The 21,527-nt window shown below is 50.2% G+C and overlaps 2 protein-coding genes across 2 annotated transcripts; both read left to right on the top strand.

Moving 5' to 3' along the window:
• The first annotated feature begins 1,293 nt into the window (after nucleotides 1-1,293).
• On the top strand, nucleotides 1,294-5,054 carry LOC112059814 (ovomucoid-like). Its single transcript, XM_024106789.3, has 4 exons — nucleotides 1,294-1,460; nucleotides 3,978-4,000; nucleotides 4,485-4,600; nucleotides 4,840-5,054. The coding sequence occupies exons 1-4, from the start codon at nucleotides 1,403-1,405 to the stop codon at nucleotides 4,883-4,885; spliced, it is 243 nt and encodes an 80-aa protein (XP_023962557.1). The 5' UTR covers nucleotides 1,294-1,402; the 3' UTR covers nucleotides 4,886-5,054.
• A 6,260-nt stretch (nucleotides 5,055-11,314) lies between these two features.
• On the top strand, nucleotides 11,315-16,415 carry LOC135973313 (ovomucoid-like). The gene is made up of 4 exons (XM_065556051.1): nucleotides 11,315-11,560; nucleotides 14,065-14,087; nucleotides 15,853-15,968; nucleotides 16,210-16,415. Exons 1-4 carry the CDS (start codon nucleotides 11,503-11,505, stop codon nucleotides 16,289-16,291), a joined length of 279 nt encoding a protein of 92 aa, XP_065412123.1. The 5' UTR covers nucleotides 11,315-11,502; the 3' UTR covers nucleotides 16,292-16,415.
• Nucleotides 16,416-21,527: the final 5,112 nt, after the last annotated feature.

The following is a 21,527-nucleotide window of genomic DNA, read 5'->3' as shown; positions in this document are numbered from 1 at the left end:
CGGTGTGAACACAAACTTTGACACCCAAAATATCGCTCCTCCCAACTCTGAAGAAAGGAAGTTGTGCAGTCAAACTATAGCATATGGAGAAGAGAAATTACATGCAAAAGACACTTTCCTCTCCAAAGAATTGCTATCCACTGGGTTGCTGGAGACTGAGGACTCAAGGGGCATCAACACGGAAAGATAGAACATTAGACTGGAAACTGCTGAAAAAAAATCTCTGGTTATGTCCTTCCACTTGCACTGGGGGACTTAGATAGCCCCAGCTGGTAAGTCCCAACCTTTAATGTAGCGTTCATGCTGCCATGGTGAAGGTGAGCAGGATCAGTCCAGGGAGATAGTCATTCATATTAGTAGGATTGGTTTGGTCCTAAATAGCTCTCAGCTCCTCACGAGGGTGCCCAGCGCCATGCAGGGCTGGGCCCTACGTCTACACCTCTCCCACAAAGTGGCCCAGCACCCTGGAGCACAGGGCTGAGCCGCTGGTGCAGACCCAAAGGCAAGAGCAGCTCCCGAAAGCCGGCTGGCTCGAGAGAAGATGCTGATGCGATTTTCTCACGTCTGGCTGAGCAGGGAGCTGGGCACAGAGTCAGAGCCTTCCCTGAGTTCTGGCAGTTTAATGGCGCGGCACCATCGCAAAGCTGCCTTAACGATGGATTCGCTGGGCACAGCAGCATCTCCCCTGTGCACGGGGATCTCCAGGTGCCCAATCAACTCCTGGGTCACCCCATCACTGCAGCTGCCGCAGGGCGCACAGCCGAGGAAAGGGACAGAACCAAGATCCTGGAATCTCACGACATTGGAAACGGCTTCTTGGGGTCACAGGCCGGTGGAATGAGTTAGACCAGCCCTCTAGCGCCTCTAAACTAAGCCAGGCACCGGCTCCGGGCAGAATACTTGCAAGATCAGGACAGCATGGCAGTCGCTTACAGTCAGCTTTGCCCCCTGCTGCTGTGACCTACTGCAGAGTCTGGCTGAAAGAGGCTGGTAACACGGTAAATGTCAGGTGCTCGGTTGGGTCAGTGCCTTTAACGTGCAGCATGAGCAATATGTTCTGCACTCGTAGTCATGACAAACAGGCATATCCAGGTTTGGGTGCCCATGTCCCCATGGTGAGCACTCAGCCCACATAACTATGCCATTATTCACTAAATCAAGGGTGTGACTTGTAACCTCCTTCAACTTATCCTGGAAACTTCTTGTGGAGGAAACATTGTTCACAACTTGGCATTCCCCTTGAGAGCTTTGTTTCCGGTTGCCGGAGTTGTGACTATTTAGGATGATGTCACAATGAAGGTGGGTTCTCCAACACCCTATATATAGTGGGGCTCTGTCTGTGGGGTTTACTGAGGGAGCAGAGCACCAAGAGCCCAGTGCAGACCAGACAGCCACGTCCGCCATGAAGATAACAGGGGCCGTTCTGCTCTTCGCTCTGGCACTTTGCTGCTTCTACTCAGGTGAGTCACTTTTGCTGTAACCTGTGCTGAGCCCGGCTCTGATACCTCTGCCCCCTGAAAGGTCGGGACCAGCCTCACTCTGATCTATACAGGGGTTCACACATCCCCACAGTGGCTGATTCCAGGAGCCGCTGGTTTATTTCTGAGATGCCACTGCACAGCCTGGACGTTGAGCTGATTGTAGGAGCTCTAACCTCCCTGCACCGATCCCAGAGCTCGGAAGGGCTGTTCCCGGGGTTCTCTCTGGGCTGGGATATCACTGACTCTGCCAGAAACCGAGGCAGCTGAAAAGATTCACAGCCCCTAGAAACCAAACATCCATGGAATCCCCTTTCTTTCTAAATTTCTTCTCATCTCTGGTTCTGGCTGAGAGAGAAGCTGAGAAAACCTGCCCGCAGGAAAAGTTTCTTCTTAGCTTCTATTACTTAGGAGTTGCTTTATGCCCTAAATTAATTCAATTCAAGGATACTTAATTAGCATGACAACATGTACAGCATTGCCAAAGTATAAAACAGGAGGGTTTAGATCCTTTCCAAATACGTTTTTTTTAATCCCTACTTTGTAATGCTGGATGACCTTGTTATCCAGAGCTCCTTGATACAGATAATCTTCACTTGGGGGGATGATATCTTAGTGAACTGGATACAGTTTCGTTAAAAGACAGAGCCAGATGTTCAGAATGAAACATCTCATTACACTGGAGAAATTGCTGATGCAATTCTTTGCTATGACTTAATTTTGAGGACACACGCAAATAGAGGAGAGAGATAGGAGATAGCTGCCTAGGTTTTTACGGCTTTTGGTGAGGTCATGGATCCTGCAAAACAGCTGCTGAGACACAACCTTTAGTTTTTTTGATATTTTTCAGACAGTGTCAATGAATGAACCAGACAGCCTTTGTGGGGTACATGGCGGAGTGTGCAGTGTTATGTTCACAGCATCCAAACAGATGTTCGATAAAAATGTAAATTTCTCTTTCTGGAAGCTTGCGATATAATATGACTTTATATCTTAGAATCCAGAACCCAAATGTACAAGAACCCAAAAAACAGAGAGTGACAAAGCAGGCTGCTCCCAAAGGCAATGAGGCACAGGGCAACCCATGTTGCGCTAGGCTGCCTCTTTGCAGTGTGACTGCTGAAGACCCAGATCACATGTTTCCTAATAGAGCCACTAATGAGCAGGGCCAGGAAACCCTTCAAACTTAAAGAGAGATCAGGGAACAACAAAGACACCTGAAGTGGAGTCCAATGTCAGAGGCCAGCGCCAGAGGAGCACAGGACAAATGAATGGCAGAATAGTGGCTGTGGTATTAAATACCGCTGAAATGCACTACTCCATAACAGGCGTTTTAAAGCAAAGCCATTAACCATTTTTGTTGTGAATAGCTTGGGTCTAATCCTGCTTCCACTGATATCAATGGACATTTTTTGGCCTCCGTTGGCTCGATGTTGCTTTGAAAGAACATCAGGGCATTACTAGAGCTGGCAGCTAACAGGGCTAGTCCTTAGACTGAAGTGACAGGGGCCTGCGTTTCAAAAGCTAAAGATGAGACCAACAGGTGGATGTTGTTTTAATATAGGTTGCTTAAGACAACTGGGAAATTACAGACCAGTCAGCTTAACATCAGTATCCGGAAAGATAATGAAGGAAATAATTAAGCAATCAATTTGCCAACACCTAGAAGATGATAAGGTGATAAGTAGCAGACAGCATGGATTTGTCAAGAACAAATCTTGTCAAACCAACCTGATAGCTTTCTTTGACAGGGTAACAAGCCTTGTGGATGGGGGGAAGCGGTAGGCGTGGTATATCTTGACGTTAGTGAGGCTTTTGATACTGTCTCGCATGACCTCATTAACAAACTAGGGAAATGCAACCTAGATGGAGCTACTATAATGTGGGTTCATAACTGGTTGGAAAATCATTCTAAGAGAGTAGTTATCAGTGGTTCACAATAAAGCCAGAAGCGCATATCGAGTGGGGTCCCACAGGGATTGGTCCTGGGTCTGGTTCTGCTCAATATCTTCATCAATGATTTCAATAATGGCACAGAGAGCACACTTATAAAGTTTGTGGACGATACCAAGCTGGGAGGGGTTGCAAGTGCTTTGGAGGTTAGGATGAAAATTCAAAATGATCTAGACAAACTGGAGAATGAAGTAAATAGGATGAAATTCAATAAGGACAAAAGCAAAGTACTCCACTTAGGAAGGAACAATCAGTTGCACCCATACAAAATGGGCAATGACTGCCGAGGAAGGAGCACTGCGGAAAGGGATCTGGGGTCATAGTGGATCACAAGCTAAATATGAGTCAGCAGTGTAACGCTGTTGCAAAAAAAGAGAACATCATTCTGGGGTGTGTTAGCAGGACTGTTGTAAGCATGACACTTCTTGCTAATACTTCTTGTGCTGGTTAGGAAGCTGCATGCATTGTCCTACACAGGGATGAATGTTCTTAACTGACTCCAGCATTTCCCTTCATTGTATCGTTTCTGTCTGTGTTTTGTTCCAGATGCTGCTGGCCAGGCTGGTAAGGTAAGCCAAACTCTCCCTGTTCATTAATAGTCACTTTCCCCAGTCTCTGCTTTGTAGCATCACAGAGACCACGATCTCTGGGTTAGAAACACGCTAGAACTGATGAGTCAAAGCAGGAGCAGACTCTACCTCGTGCCCTAGCCAGGGGAGAGTGAATCTCTGGGGCTGAGAACCCATGGGTACGTCTACACTGGAACAAAAGAGTTTCCTGTGGAGATGCCCCTTCGCTCACGCACCATGTGCTGTGGGTTCAGAAACGTCTCTTACACCAGGGAGACGGGCTCGGCTCCTCCTGGCAGCGAGAGGGGAATTGGGGAGTCGGTTCATCAGAACGTCAGTGGAGACAAGGGACAGGAGCAGGTACTGCGAGCTCCCAGGGTCCTCTGTGTTCAGAGAATGCCCAGCCTGGCGGGGGGGAGGTGGCGTCGGGGCACTACTGAAATGCAGACAATAACACTAACTGCAATACTAATGTTCTTTGAAGGGTTTCTGCAGTGAGTACAAGAAGCCTCCATCTGTCTGCACTGAGGAGTACAACCCTGTTTGTGGCACTGATGGGAAAACATACAGCAACAAATGCTACTTCTGCAAAGCAGTCTAGTAAGTAACAGAATAAATGGCCCATTCATAAAAAACAAAATACAACTGTGATGTAATTCGAGCCCCGGCCTTCACCCATCTGTCTTTATCTTCTAGAGGCCGGGTCAAGTTCCTCAGTTTAATTTTTCATGTCAGCAAAAGGGCTTTGCTTATTTGACACACTGGGGCCTTGACAGAAGCTTTACCCGCGTTGTCCATAAGGTTGCAGCCCTGAGTTCTGTGTCTCTCTTTCCCCCTAGTGAAAAGCTTGGAAGTCTTTGCTTTGCGCGACATGGAAAATGCTGAATCCTTGGGGGTGCCGAGCGCTGATATGGAGCCGAACCCCATTTGCTTCTAGTTCCCACCAGCAGATCTCCGCATGGAGCCACGTTCTCTTCTCATCCTCCATTTCCAGGGCTCCTGACAGCGTCGCTGACTATCCCCCTGCATGTCCAATAAAGCAAACTCAGCAGAATTCGTTACCTCTGTGGTTTTTTTTCCCCTTTCCAAGGAGGGACTCTGCTCTCCCGTGTCTCACACGGGCTCCCCCCAGCTTACAGACCGGAGTTAATGAGAACACAAACCCCAGACACGTTCCCTGTATCTGACTCCCTTCCAGACCTGAGTGTTCTCAATACCATGAGCAAAGCCCCAGTAAAAGGTCTTTGCCTGGGAGAACAGCAAGGGATGGGAGGATATAGGATCCACAACCCAAACGCAGGTCACAGGGCTACTTGTCAGGGTGTAAAGGGCTTGTCCTTCTCCTTGCCCCGGTGTGGGTGTGGCCATGTCGATCCATGCTGTGGGGTGCCCCCTTCCCCAATAACCGCCCCACTTTCCTCCCAACCCTGCCCCCCCAGAGACCCATGAGCTGCACAGTCCGTCCGTCTCCTCCATGGTGCACAGGGGACTGCGGAGTCCCTCTGGCCAGGCTCCGTGCTGCCCTCATGCCCCTGTGCAGCAGACCAACAACCTGCCAACCTTGTACCCTGGGTACAACGGCTTCAAAGTTACCACAAACCACTGCTAAACTCCACAGTTCCCAGCCCAGCTCCTCAGGGCCGACTGACACAGCAGGATGTGGGGGGTTCCTCAGCCTGGTGCCAGGAATACCCCCCTCCATCCCAGAGACCATCACACATGGGCTTGCAGGTCCCCCAGCCGGGGTCCCGGCCTTTGGTCCCCTCCCCATGGCCCTCTCCTTTGTCAGCCACAGGCTGCTCCCCAGCCTGGCCCTCAGGCCCGCCAGTCCCAGCCCTCGGCTGCCTGCTATATGGGCGTCACCCTTGCAGCCGCTCCCAGCCTGCGGACCTGCCGTGCCCCGTGATTCCCCCGATGAGTCTCACCATGGTTGCTGCTCTGAAAGCCCCAGCTCCTGGACCCAGGAGACATGGGGGCGTCTCGGCTTTCCTTTAAAAACGAGAGTTTCTGCCCTTGTGATTTCAGAGGCAAGCTGGGAAATGTGACAACTAAGGGATCAAGCACCAGCAGGCAAATCAAAATCCCCCCGACCCGTTTATTATCCTTATCCCAGTCCTGGGATTGTGGTGTCCGGAATCATGAATTTTGAAGCCTGGGATTGGTTACGCTGTGCTCCAGCCCTGGCCCTGCCTCGAGCTATCCACAGCACCTTCTCCCCCGACCACAGGCCCTGTGCTGGAGGGACTATGGGGCTCTGAACCAGCCAGGCACTGACCTGGGCTGTCACAGGGCCCAGTGACGAGTCAGCAGGCTCATCCCCGTATTTTCAATGGTGCAAGTCCTGGAGCCAAGAGCGAAGCCAGAGTTCAAGGGCTTTGCCTGGGGCAGAGGGGAGGAGGAATCCCCAGCCCAGAAGCAGAGCCCGGCGCCCCCAGACAGTTACCCAGTGCACAGCTGCTCCTGTGTTTGGGAGCGGAGAAGGGAACATCCCACCACTTCCCCCCAGCAGCACTGGGGCCATGTACAGCCCCACTGTGCCATAGCCCACAGCGACCCCACGTCCCTCCCGATCCCCGCGGCAGAGACCTGTACCCTGACCCCAGCCATGATCTCCCTGGTGCACAAGGGGCGAAGGGGTCCCTCCGCATGGGATCTGTGCTGCCTTCCTGCCCCATGCAGCACAGCCTCTGCTCGTCCCGCTCCCCTGGATCCCACCAGACCTATCCGCTGCCGTAGTTCGGGGCTGCCTGAGGGAGCTCGCCCTGTCCCCATTAACATATGGACACGGGGCTACTGGCTGCACACTGGTGCCACATGGCCGCTTCCCCTCCCTCCTGGCCCAGATCGAATTTCCCAGCTGCTGTTACCAACAGACTGGCAGGGGCTTGAATGGTAAAGTGGCTGGCAGTGTGTGAGGGACAGGGGGCATGGACCCTGGAATATGCCGGTTTCTGGTGCAGGACAGCAAAGATGAATGTGACTGGGATGCAAGGTGGCAGTTCTCAGCAACCAACAGAGCCCCAGACACACCTGATCGAATGTAAATAACCTGCCTTCCTCTGCAGGTGCGACACGATTTACAAAGTCTGACGTTGAATTCACCCGTGTATGTCAGGGCAGTTTAACCTTCCCCATTAATATTTATTGCAGTTCCCAAAGGGCATTTGATACAGCCACATTCTTGCCCTACTTACGAGCATCCAGTAATGTGGGATTGTTTACATTAGGGTTTGGGAACTGCTGTTCTTCATGCCAACCCCTGTGATCATGTGACAATGACGAGTGTCGTTCGTAACAAGAGTATTTGTTATTTGTTAGTTGGCACACGCGATCCTCCTTTTGCAAAAGTTTCAACCAACCAATCAGGGGGCACCAAATGCCCATTTGACTTAGATGACCAACCAGACATGATAAATTAGGAATAGGGAATGACCATTCATTGTACTGGTTTGTAGCCTCAGTGACCATTTCAAGAGGGATTTCATAATCCAATTGGAGAGCCCAACCTCTTGTCTATATATATGAGGTCTCCTCCCTTGGGCTGCATTGGGAGAGCATCTGCAGAGCTCAGCACTAACAGACTCCAGCAGACCCACGAACCACGTCCACCATGAAGACAGCAGCTGTCGTTGTGTTCCTCGCTCTGGGGCTCGTCCCCAGCTTTCAGGGTGAGTAACTTTTGCTGCAGCCTGTACAGAGCGCTGTGTCTGACCCTCTAACCTTCAGCCGGGGCTCAACTGTTAAAGACCAGCCGAGCACCAGTTATGGACGTTTGGGTGTCATAAGCGGGGAAGTGGCTCATGGCAGAAACAGCCATTTCCTTTGGAAAGATGTTACTGAGGGGCCATTATGGGCTTTTAACCAAACTCCACTCTGGGAACTCCAAACAATCGCGCCTGCAGTTAATTGTAGGCCCAGTGATAGTATTCGGGGGTTGGACTAGATAACCTCCAAAGGTCTCTTCCAACCCTAATCTTCTGTGCTTTCAGGTCAGACTGTGGGTGCATTACTCCCCATGTTTCTATTTATCACAGCAACTGGATGAGAGTGCAGGACTCCTTCCCGTGGCCCAGTTGCTGGTTAGCAATTTGCATCCGTCGTCATAGGCAGAGCTAAATGTTTTTAGCTGATTTTCCTCTGACATTTCCCTTAGTTGTGTCCTTTGTGTCTGTTTTCTTTCAGACTCTGTCGGCCAAGGTCATCAGGTGAGTCTAAGTCTCACTGTCAATCAATTGTCACTTGCCCCGATCCCTGGTATGTAGCATCATGGCGGCCAGGAGCTCTGGGTTAGAAACACGCTGGAACTCATGAGTCAATGTGGGAGCAGACTCTCCCCCAGGCCCTAGTGAGGGGAGAGCGAATCCCTGGGGCTGAGACGCCATGTGGTCCGAGGGACGGACTTCATACACTACTGGACAGGACACGGTCTGTGATGGGCCTGGGGGAGGCACTGGGAACAGCTCAGAGATGGAACGGGGGAGGGGACAGTATCACAAGAACATGAGGTTCTTTATATTTGGGCATCAGCTGCCTGCATTGACACCCCTTTGCTCAGATACCTTGTGATGCGGGTTCGGAAGAGTCTTGTGGACCAGGGAGACGGGCTCGGCTCCCCCTGGCAGCGAGAGGGGAATTGGGAAGTCAGTTCATCAGAACCACGAAGGAGACGAGAGACAGGATTAGACTGTGAGCTCTGAGGGCAGGGACTGTCCGTTCCTCTGTGTTCACAGCACACCCAGCACCAGGGGAACGTCGGGGCACTACTGCAATACAGGCAATAACATTGACAGTGATATTAACACCATTGTAGGGTTTCTGCAGTGAGTACCAGAGGCCTCCATCTGCCTGCACCCGGGAGTACAGTCCTGTTTGTGGCACTGATGGCAGATCACACAGCAACAAATGCTTCTTTTGCAAAGAAGTCTTGTAAGTAACAGAATAAATACATTGATCCAGACTAACACGGCTACCCCTCTGATACTTGACACCACGCAAGGCACTGCATTTAGCCATATGGAGTGGAAATCCATCAACCTCATGAATGACGAAGTGGGTATTCCCCCACGAAAGCTTATGCTCCAATACGTCTGTAGTCTATAAGGTGCCACAGGACTCTCTGTCACTTTTTACAGAATAAATAGGTTATTCATAAAAATGAAAACAGAATTATGATGTAATTCAAGCCCTTGCCTGCGCCCCTCTGTCTTTACCTCCTGGAGGCTGGGTAAACTTAGTCTAATTTTTCCTGTCAGCAAAAGGGCTCTGGTTATTTGGTTATTTGACTGGGGCCCTTACAGAAGGTTACTCTCATTGCCCGTAAGGGTTGCAGTCCTGAGTTCTGTGTCTCTGACTTTCCCCCTAGTGAAAACCTTGGAAGTCTTTGCTTTGCGCGACTGGGAGAATGCTGAATCCTCAGGGGTGCCGAGCGTTGATATGGAGCTGACCCCCATTTGCTTCTAGTTCCCACCAGCAGATCCCCGCATGGAGCCACGTTCTCATCCTCCATTTCCAGGGCTCCTGACAGCATCACTGACTATCCCCCTGCATGTCCAATAAAGCAAACTCAGCACATTTCGTTACCTCTGTGGTTTTTTTCCCCTTTCCAAGGAAGGGCTCTGCTCTCCCGTGTCTCACACGGGCTCTCCCCAGCTTACAGACTGAGTTAATGAGAACACAAAGTGCAGTAACCAGTCACAGGCACTAAATGAGACAGTCACCTCCTGCCGTGCCCTGTCCTCCTAGAGAAATCCCTACGCAAGCCTCAGATACGTTCCCTGTCTCTGACTCACTTCCAGACCTGAGTGTTATCAGTGGAGCAAAGCTGCAGGAAAAGCTCTTTGCCTGGGAGAACAGCAAGGGATTGGTGGGGATGGGCTCCTGGGATGGGGTGTACAAACCCCACACTGGGATGGAAGGGGATAAAGGACTGTACTGGGCCCAGCTAGCCCCGACCCTCCAACCCTGCGGCTCCCAGGCTCCACAAGGAGCTGACGAGTCAGAGCCTTCCCTGAGTTCTGGCAGTTTAATGGCGCGGCACCATCGCAAAGCTGCCTTAACGATGGATTCGCTGGGCACAGCAGCATCTCCCCTGTGCACCGGGATCTCCAGGTCCCAATCAACTCCTGGGTCACCCCATCACTGCAGCTGCCGCAGGGCGCACAGCCAGGAAAGGGACAGAACCAAGATCCTGGAATCTCACGACATTGGAAACGGCTTCTTGGGGTCACAGGCCGGTGGAATGAGTTAGACCTGCCCTCTAGCGCCTCTAAACTAAGCCAGGCACCGGCTCCGGGCAGAATACTTGCAAGATCAGGACAGCATGGCAGTCGCTTACGGTCAGCTTTGCCCCCTGGTAGCAGGGTGGTCACCCCGCTCCTGCCCTGGAGGGCTTAAAACAACCCTGGGAGAGGGTTGCAGCGGGGGAAAAGCTGGGCTGATTGGGGGAAGCAGCCACAGCTGGGGCCACGCCCCAATCAGACCACAGTTGGCCCTATAAGAGGCTAAGGGCTAGAGACTGAGACAGACTCTCTCTCTAGCCTCTTGAGAGAGAAGGACCCTGGCTGCCTGGGAGCTGAGGAGGGGACCTAGGGCGGAGCAGTGCTGGGGAAGGGCAGAGGGAGCTCGGGAGCTCCCGCCTAGCAAAGCCCCAGGCTGCAGGCTGAGTTAAGGACCCACAAAAGGGCACTAGGGCTGCAGGGGGCAGCCCAGAGATAGGCAGAGGCAGTTGATCCAACCCCCCTGGCCGATGAGGAGTGGTTAACAGACTGCATCTTCCCCAGTGAGTGGGGACTAGATGGAGACTGGCAGTAGCCACTGAGGTGAGGTGGAGATAGGGCATTGGGGGTTCCCTTGGTGGGGAGACCCAGATTGTGGGTTGCTGTGGTGGGAGAACCCCTGGCAAAGGGCACCGGGGTCCAGGAGGGACACGGGGGCCAGTGGCAGGCGAGACATCAGCCGGCAGAGGGCACTCTGGGCTGGAAGAGCTAATTCCCGAGACAACCAGCAGGAGGTGCTGTGCCGGTGAGTCTCACCGCACCACACCCCTGCTGCTGGGACCTACTGCAGAGTCTGGCCAAAAGAGGCTGGTAAAACAGTAAGTATCAGGTGCTTGGTTGGGTCAGTGCCTTTAACGTGCACCATGAGCAATATGTTCTGCACTCGCAGTCATGACAAACAGGCATATCCAGGTTTGGGTGCCCATGTGCACCATGGTGAGCACTCAGCCCACATAACTACGCCATTATTCACCAAATCAAGGGTGTGACTTGTAACCTCCTCCAACTTATCCTGGAAACTTCTTGTGGAGGAAACATTGTTCACAGCTTGGCATTCCCCTCGAGAGCTTTGCTTCCGGTTGCCGGAGTTGTGAGTGACTATTTAGGATGATGTCACAATGAAGGTGGGTTCTCCGACACCCTATATATAGTGGGGCTCTGTCTGTGGGGTTTACTGAGGGAGCAGAGCACCAAGAGCCCAGTGCAGACCAGACAGCCACGTCCGCCATGAAGATAACAGGGGCCATTCTGCTCTTCGCTCTGGCACTTTGCTGCTTCTACTCGGGTGAGTCACTTTTATTGTAGCCTGTGCTGAGCCCTGCTCTGATACCTCTGCCCCCTGAAAGGTCGGGGCCAGCCTCACTCTGATCTATACAGGGGTTCGCACATCCCCACAGTGGCTGATTCCAGGAGCAGCTGGTTTATTTCTGAGATGCCACTGCACAGCCTGGACATTGAGCTGATTGTAGGAGCTCTAACCTCCCTGCACCGATCCCAGAGCTCGGAAGGGCTGTTCCCGGGGTTCTCTCTGGGCTGGGATATCACTGACTCTGCCAGAAACTGATTCACAGCTCCTAGAAACCAAACATCCATGGAATCCCCTTTCTTTCTGAATTTCTTCTCATTTACCGTTCTGGTTGTTTTCTGATTATTTTGTTGAGGTTGAGGTGGTTGGCAGTAAAATTCTTGATCCAGTTGTTTAAATAATTTTAATTCCTGTCATTGTTTATTATGAAACTCCACAAAGAGGCCATCAGGTACGGTGACCAAATGTACTGATTTTATAGGGACAATCCCAATATTCGGGGCTTTTTCTTATATAGGTGCCTATTAGCCCCCATTCCCGTCCGGATTTTTCACACTTTTTATCTAGTCACCTTAGCATCAAGAATCAAAAATTCCCACTCGGGATCAGACCAGGCACCCAGCTACCCAATCTCTGTTTCCAACACTAGCCTATGCCAGTGTATTTAGAGCGATGTACAAGGCCCTCGGCAGTTCTGAGAGAAGCTTCCCACAGCAAAAATTTCTTCTTACCTTGTATTACTTAGGAGTTGCTTCATGCCCTGAATTAATTCAAGTCAACGATACTTTATTAGCATGACAAGCTCTATGGCATTGCCAAAGTAGAAATTAGAAGATTTAGATCCTCTCCAAACACTTGCTTTTTTTGGTTAAATCCCTACCTTGTAATGCTGAATGATCCCGTTATCCAGAGCTCCTTAATACAGATAATCTTCACTTGGGGGACTGATATCTTAGTCAATTGGATTGTTAAGTTCATTAACAAACAGTCAGACCTGTTCCGAATGAAACATCGCATTAGAATTGAGTAATTGCTGATGTAATTCTGTGCTATGGCTTGACTCGGAAGAGACACTCAAATAATGGAGAGAGAGAGAGAGAGTCAAAAGCTGCTGAGGTTTTATTGGCTGCCCGTGAGATCCTGGATCCTGCAAAACAGCTGCTGAGACACAACCTTTAGTGTTCTGGTATTTTTCAGACAGAGGCAATGAATGGACCAGACAGCCTGTTGTGGGGTACCTGGCGGAGTGTGCAGTGTTATGTTCATACCATCCAAATGGATGTTAGAGTAAAATGTAAAACTCTCTTTCTGTATCCTTGTAATATAATACGACATGATTTCTCAGAATCCAGAACCTTAATGTACAAGAACCCAAAACACAGAGAGAGACAAAGCAGGCTGCTCCCGAAGGCAGCGAGGCACAATTCAATCCCTAGTGCTCTAGGTTGGCTTTTTGAAAATTAACTCCTGAATACCCAGATCACAAGTTTCCCAACAGAGCCTCTAATGAGCAGGCTCAAGAAGCAAAACCAGGAAACCCCTCACACTTACAGAGAGATCAGGGAACAACAAAGATACCTGAAGTGAAGTCCAATGTCAGAGGCCAGCACCAGACAGTGTCAATGAATGGACCAGACAGCCTGTTGAGAACAGGTGAACCGAATGACAGAAAAGTGGCTGTGGTATGAAATGCCTCTGAAATGCAGTACTCCATAACAGGCGTTTTAAAGCAAAGCCATTAACCACTTTTGTTGTGGATAGTTTGGGGTCTAATCCTGCTACCACTGGTGTCAATGGACATTTTTTGGCCTCTGTTGGCTGGGTGTAGTTTTGAAAGAACATCAGAGTATTATGGCAGCTAACAGAGCGATTTCTTCAGCTCAAATGGCAGGGGCCTGTGTTTCAAAAGCTAAAGATGTGATCAACCTGTGGATGTTGTTTTATTATGGGTGGCTTAACACAGCCATGATCCCGCTATATGGTTGAACTGATCGACCATGAAACTCTAAAGAAAGAAAAAAGACATTTCTTTGCATTTTTATGATTGTCTTGCTGACAACATGAATGTTTTCTGAACCCTTTCACTGAATTTAATGAGTAGATACAATGTTACCCTTCATCCAGAAGGAGAAGGGTTAAAACAAATAGCACTGAGATCTTCTCAGAAGTTCCTGGAAAAGTAGGAAACTCCCCACCTCCCCCAAAGGCGAGGGTGAGGTCCTGTAGAGGAGACACCTGCCTAGAATAGGATCACTATGGAAAGCACCAAGAATGTTTGCCCGTTCCTCCTTTGTGATCTCAATTCAGTGAATACAGGTGGTACAAGAGTTGACATCCCTAGTGGCACAACCCCGTACCAGAACATTTGAAAAGGCTCTGTATAAAAGTAAAGAGAAAGACTTGGTCAGAACTAGGGACATCAATAACCCCAGCACGAGGATGGGAGAGAGAATCTGAAACAATCTCATTCTGTTTTGTTCCAGATGCTGCTGGCCAGGCTGGTAAGGTAAGTCGAACTCTCCCTGTTCATTAATAGTCACTTTCCCCAATCTCTGGTTTTAGAGATTTCTGGTTAGAAACCTATGAAAGCACATGACTCAGAGCAGAAGTAGACTGTACCCAGTGCCCTAGCCAGCGGAGAGTGAATTTCTGGGGCTGAGAACCCATGGGTACGTCTACACTGGAACAAAGACCCAGGGCCCGTCCAGGGCTGGACCGGATCAGCTGACTTGAGCTTGGGGGGCGTGGGCTGCAGGCTAAAAATGGCTGTGTAGATGTTCGGGCTCTGGGACCCTCCCCCATGAGGGTTTTTATATTTGAACATCTGCTGCCTGTGGAGATGCTCTTTCACTCACACTCTATACGATGCGGGTTCAGAAGCATCTCTTAGACCGGGTATGACAGTATGTACCCCTATATTCATCCCTTTTACAAGACTATGATAAATTTTGTACAAAGAATGCCTTGTGAGGTATCATTTGAAAACTCATAATGTGCTGAACATTATTGTCCTGTTAAGTATGTGAGGCAACATTGTATGTAAAGTTATAAGATTCTACTCTATAAGACATGTACCCAGTCTGGGAGAACAGCCATAAATGAGAGACAAAAGACAAACTGATGCCTCAGCCCGGTCTCAACATAATCAAATGGACCATCATGTGGTTATGTGGCCATTCTTTGGCAGGTAAAAAGTTGTGAGCAAGAAAGTTACTTGTTGGCAAAGGAACAGCTGGAGGTTCCCATCCCCACAAACTTTCTGTCGCATGAATCCCAGCTGGAGATGATGCTCAAAGAAGAGGGGGAAATATAAGAATGGGGAACAAACGCCCCAAGTTACTCCTCCCTTTCTCTCTGCCCACGACAAAACCAACACCTGAAGGACAAGGAAAGTAACATGGGACTGGGGGAGGGGTCCTGGTGGAAAGGACACCCAGTAAGACTGCTGAAGCATTTGGTGAAAGAGACCTTTTGCTTTGAATTCACTTAGCTTGATAAGTCAAGCATTAGTGGTGTTTTGCTTTTATTTTCTTGTACCCAATTCTGACTTTGATGCCTCGTTACTTGTAATCACTTAAAATCTATCTTTCTGTAGATAAGAAACTTGTTTTATTGTTTTATCTAAAGCAGTGTGTTTGGATTGAAGTGTTTGGAAAACTCCATTTGAGACAACAGGATTTGTGCATTTCATTTTCTATTAATAAAATGACAGACTTTATATGAGCTTGTATTGTCCAGGAGGGTGCTGGGCACTACAAGACACACATTTCTGGGAGAGAGTCTGGGACTGGAAGTTTGCTGGTGTTTCCCTGCAGTGTAATTCAAGAGTGGCCGGCCAAAGCACTCATGCCGTACAGCTCAGAGTAATTTACATGCTGGAGGCTGTGGGTGAGCAGGAACAGGAGTGGTTGCTTTCCTAGCAAAGCAGTGTAAAAGGGCCCACAGCTGTTCATCAGTCCAGCTTGTACCCTGGGTAATGTCAGATTAGCATCTGATGCCTACGGAGATGCCCCTTCGCTCACACACCATGTGCTGTGGGTTCAGAAACATCTCTTACACCAGGGAGACAGGCTCGGCTCCTCCTGACAGAGAGAGGGGAATTGGGGAGTCGGTTCATCAGAACGTCAGTGGAGACAAGGGACAGGAGTAGGTACTGCGAGCTCCCAGGGGCAGGGAGTGTCCCTCCCTCTCTGTTCAGAGGCAAGTGGGGCGTTGGGGCACCACTGAAATGCAGACAATAACTCTAATAGCAACACTAATGTTCTTTGTAGGGTTTCTGCAGTGAGTACAAGGAGCCTCCGAAAGGCTGCACCAGGGAATACAACCCTATCTGTGGCACTGATGGCCAGACATATGGCAACAAATGTGACTTTTGTTCATCAGTCTAGTAAGTATCAGAATAAACGGCCCATTAACAAAAACTAAAATACAATTGTGAGGTAATTCAAGGCCCTGCCTGCGTCTGTGTCTTTACCTCCTAGAGGCTGGGTCGACTATCTCAGTGTAATTTTTCCTGTCAGCCAATAAGCTCTGGTTAATGTCACATACTGGGGCCTTGACAAATGCTTTGCTCTCACTGTCCATAAGGATTGCAGCCCTGAGTTCTGTGTCTCTGTCTTTCCCTCCAGTGAATACCTTGGAAGTCTTTGCTTTGCGCATTATGGAGAATGCAAGTCGCAAGACGAGGCCAAGGAAAGAGAAGACCTTTAGCATTTAGTTCCCACCAGCAGATCCCTGCATGGAGCCACAGTCTCGTCTCATCCTCCATTTGCAGGGCTCCTGACAGCATCGCTGACTCCCCACCTGTCTGTGCAATAAAGCAAACTCAGCAGAATTCGTTACCTCTGTGGTTTTTTCCCCTTTCCAAGGAGGGACTCTGCTCTCCCGTGCCTGGGAGAAAACAAAGGGATTGGAGGGGTGGTATATAAGGCCCAGGGCTACTTGTCGGGGTAGGAGGTGTAAAGGGCTTGTGGGAATGTGGATCCGTGCCGTGCGCCACACCCTACACACCAACAAACCCTTGATCCTTCTAATACAGCCCCCCGTATCCCAGAGACCCACGAGCTGCACAGTCTGTCCGTCTCCTCCATGGCACACAGGGGACTGCGGAGTCCCTCTGACTGGGGTCCGAGCTGCGCTGATGCCCTGTGCAGCAGACCAGCAACCTGCCACATTTGGCTCTTCACGTGCTTGGAAGCTGCCTCACTTCTGGGCTGCCCTGGGGGAGCCTGACCGATCTCTGACCATGCTGATGCTTGCTGTAAGCCAGCGCCCTGTCCCAGTGACTCGGGAGCGTCTGGGAGCGGGGAGACGCCAGAGACAAAGAACGGGGAGGTTGGTACAAAGGGGCACCCCGAAATGACTCGAGCTAGCGAACAGGAGCGGCTAACAGGGGAGCTTAGCGAGGGAATTTACAGGGGGAGTGGGAGTGTGGGGGGATAGATACACGTTACATTCCTTAAACTCCTTTAAACTTAAACCCAAAACACCCCCTGATACAAACAAAACCTCAAGAAAGGAACAAGCTTTAGGAGTAAAAGGAGAATGCAGGCAGCAGTCCAGCAACAGAGTGGGGGTGTAGCGGGGTGGTTACCCCGCTCCCGCCTGAGGGGTTTAAAACAGCCCTGGCAGAGGTCTGCAGCTCTAAAAGCTGGGCTGATTGGGGAAGTAGCCACGGCAGGGCCACGCCCCAATCAGGCCCCAGCTGGCCTGGATAAAGAGGCTGGGAGCCAGGAGCCCACGAGTCTCTCTCTGCCTTCAGGGAGAGAAGGGGCTGGCTGTAGGGAGCTAGACAGGGTACCTGTAGTGGAGCAGGGCTGGGGAAAGGCTGAGGAGCTGGGGAGCTCCAGCCTGGATAGCCCCAGGCTGTGGCCTGGTAATAGGCCAAGGGGTATTGGGGGTTGCAGAGGGCAGCCCAGGGCTAGGCCAAGGCAGCAGGTCCAAACCCAACCTTGCTGATGATGAGTGGCCTATACTGCAGTCTGCCCCAGAGCGTGGGGGCTAGTTGGTGACTGGCAGTGGCCTTATCCTGAGGTGAGGTGGGGTTAGTGGGTGGAGGTTCCCCTGGGAGGGAAGAACCAGCGTGTGTGGGTATTGCCAGGGGGCAGCACCCAGGGCAAGGGGCACCGGGGTCCTGGGAGGGACACGGGGGCCAGTGCAGAGGACAAGGCGGATCACCGGCCTGCAGAGGGCGCTCCAGAGACTGGTGAGCGAATTCCCTGGACGACCAGCAGGAGGCGCTGCAGGGGTGAGTCCGGATCCTCTTACAGGGGGCTATCCAGTTTATTGCACCCAATGCAGCATGTCTGATTACCTGCCCTGTGGGCGGGTGACGTATGTGTGCACTCGGTGCAAGGAGCCCCTGGCCCTCAGAGACCGTGTACGGGCTTTGGAGACCAGGGTGACTGAGCTAGAGGCGCTAAGGGAGACAGAGAGGGACACAGATGAGACTTTCCGGGACACAGTAGAATGGTCCCACCCCTGGTCTGACAGCCTCTGTGCTGTTGAGGAGGATGAAAGTCTCAGGGAAGGAGAACATCCAACTGGAGCAGAGGGAAACAATCCCACAGTTGGGACCCTCCTTCCAGACGATCTCATGGTATGTATCCCCTCGCACTGATGATACCTCTCCAGGGGAGCGAACTCCAGTTATTCGGAAGAGACAGGTATTAGTAATGGGAGCTTCGATCATTAGAAACATAGATAGCTGGTATCAGGGGTAGCCGTGTTAGTCTGGATCTGTAAAAAGCAACAAAGAGTCCTGTGGCACCTTAAAGACTAACAGATGTATTGGAGCATAAGCTTTCGTGGGTGAATGCCCACTGCGTCAGACGCAGGCCAATACATCCGTTAGTCTTTAAGGTGCCACAGGACTCTGTTGCTTTTTATGGATAGCTGGGTTTGCGATGACCGGGAGAACCGCATGGTGACTTGCCTGCCTGGTGAGAAGGTTGCGGATCTCTCGAGACATATAGACAGGCTTATGTGTAGTGCTGGGGAGGAGCCAGGGGTTGTGGTACATGTAGGTACCAGTGAAAGAGGGAGGGATAGGAGAGAGGTCCTGGAGGCCAAATTTAGGCTATTAGGTAAGTCCAGGACCATGGTAGCATTCTCTGAAATGCTAAACCAAATGGAGCCAGATTGCTACCACTTAACATTAAAAAGGTTTTAGAGCCGTTTTAAAACTAAGGGCTGGGGGAAAGCCCACAGGTGCGGAGGAGCCCGTGGTTCGGACAGAGACATCCCTTAGGGGAGGATCTGCTAATGGAGATTGTCTATGTCCTAGTAAGGAGGAGAAGATGGAAGATGATGATAAAATACAGGTAGGATCTGATGAGAAACAGTCAAATGAGAAAAAGTCTCATTTAATTACATCATGCAATGGGAGACCGCTAAAAAGTGACAGGTTTTTAAAGTGCTTATATATTATATTGCTTCTATATGAATCCATGGTATGCCCACATCTTGAATACTGTGTGCAGATGTGATCGCCTGATCTCAAAAAAGATACATTGGACTTGGAAAAGGTTCAGAAAAGGGCAACAAAATGATTAGGGGTATGGAGCATCTGCCATATGAGGAGCGATTAATAAGACTGGGACTTTTCAGCTTGGAAAAAAGACAACTAAGGGAGGATATGATAGAGGTCTATAAAATCAAGATTGGTATGGAGAAAGTAATTAAGGAAGTGTTATTTACTCCTCATAACACAAAAACTAGAGGTCACCAAATGAAATTAATAGGCAGCAGGTTTAAAACAAACAAAAGGAAATATTTTTTCACACAAGACACAGTCAACCTGTGGAACTCCTTGCCAGAGGATGTAGTGACGGCCAAGACTATAACAGGGTTCAAAAAAGAACTAGATAAATTCATGGAGGATAGGTCCATCAATGGCTATTAGCCAGGCTGGGCAGGGATGGTGTCCCTAGCCTCTGTTTGCCAGCAGCTGGGAATGGGCGACAGGGGATGGATCACTTGATGATTCCCTGTTCTGTTCATTCCTGCTGGGGCACCTGGTATTGGCCGCTGTCGGCAGACAGGATACTGGGCCAGATGGATCTTTGGTCTGACCCAGTGTGGCCGTTCTTATGTTAAAGTCAGACTTTAAGCATGGTGAATTGCAAGGAGATTGTGAGCTTAAATCTGAACTCTGAAGGGAGAGGGACATGGCTCCTCACCCATTAAGACGTCCTCATGTTGCTAGCCCTGCTGAAGCCTGGGCCACCACGTCTTCCCCGTTATTGTTTGCATGCCCATCTCCTCTCCGACTCTGAGACTCCCCCCACCCGACCCGATATTACTATGCTTAATAATGATAATACTAAGTAGCACTCACCTATATTTTCCAGGGGTATTTGTTGTTGATTATTGCAGGATTCAGCAACTCCCAGCATTGCTGTACAGAGATGAAAGGGGCTGTAGGCGACCTTCTCCCCCGACCACAGGCCCTGTGCTGGAGGGACTATGGGGCTCTGAACCAGCCAGGCACTGACCTGGGCTGTCACAGGGCCCAGTGACGAGTCAGCAGATTCATACCCATATTTTCAATGGTGCAAGTCCTGGAGCCAAGAGCGAAGCCAGAGTTCAAGGGCTTTGCCTGGGGCAGAGGGGAGGAGGAATCCCCAGCCCAGAAGCAGAGCCCGGCGCCCCCAGACAGTTACCCAGTGCACAGCTGCTCCTGCGTTTGGGAGCGGAGAAGGGAACATCCCACCACTTCCCCCCAGCAGCACTGGGGCCATGTACAGCCCCACTGTGCCATAGCCCACAGCGATCCCACATCCCTCCCGATCCCCGCGGCAGAGACCTGTACCCTACCCCAGCCATGATCTCCCTGGTGCACAAGGGGTGCAGGGGTCCCTCCGCATGGGATCTGTGCTGCCTTCCTGCCCCATGCAGCACAGCCTCTGCTCGTCCCGCTCCCCTGGATCCCACCAGACCTATCCGCTGCCGTAGCTCGGGGCTGCCTGAGGGAGCTCGCCCTGTGCCCATTAACATATTCAACATTTGCAAATGAATTGTAGCTCTGCAGTTTCTCTTTGAAGTCTGTTAATAAATGCTAATAATAATAATTAATAAGAATAAAGGGACACAAATCAGACATCAGGAATAGTAACATACAAAAACCAACAGGACAACACTTCAATCTCCCTGAACATTCAATAACAGATTTAAAAGTAGCCATCCTTCAACAAACAAAATTCAAAAACAGACTTCCAAGAAACTGCAGAGTTACAATTCATTTGCAAACTTAGCACCATTAATTTGGGCTTGAACAGGGACTGGGAGTGGCTGGCTCACTACAAAAGCAATTTTCCCTCTCTTGGTATTGACACCTCCTCATCAATTATTGGGAGTGGACCACATCCACCCTGACTGATTTGGCCTTGTCAACACTGGTTCTCCATTTGTGAGGTAACTCCCTTCTCTTCATGTGTCAGTATATTTGTGCCTGTATCTGTAATTTTCACTCCATGCATCTGAAGAAGTTGGCTTTTTACCCATAAAAGCTTATGCCCAAATAAATCTGTTAGTCTTTAAGGTGCCCCTGGACTCCTCGTTTTTGTGGATCCAGACTAACACGGCTCCCCCTGATACTTGACACCATGCAAGGCACTGAATTTAGCCGTATGAAATGGAAATGGAAACTGAGAAACCACCTGATCAGCAGTCAGTACAGCAAACAGGAGAAGATCAAGACTGAGCTCTCAGAACTGGAGACTCTCACACAATACCAGCCTTCCACACAAACTTCCACGTGGCTGGACTTTACAAAAACAAGACAAGCCATTTACAACACACACTTCACTTCTCTACAGAGGAAGAAGGACAGTAAACTATCTAAACTCCTACATGCCACAGGGGGCTACAACAGTAGTACCCTTAACTCACCCAACAATATTATTAATCTAGCCAACCACACACTTAGCCCGGCGGAAGAGTCTGT

The sequence above is a fragment of the Chrysemys picta genome, chromosome 8, assembly GCF_011386835.1.
Source record: "Chrysemys picta bellii isolate R12L10 chromosome 8, ASM1138683v2, whole genome shotgun sequence".
NCBI lineage: Eukaryota > Metazoa > Chordata > Testudines > Emydidae > Chrysemys > Chrysemys picta.
Note: the sequence above shows the minus strand (reverse complement) of the source record. Positions and strands in the feature narration are given on the sequence as shown.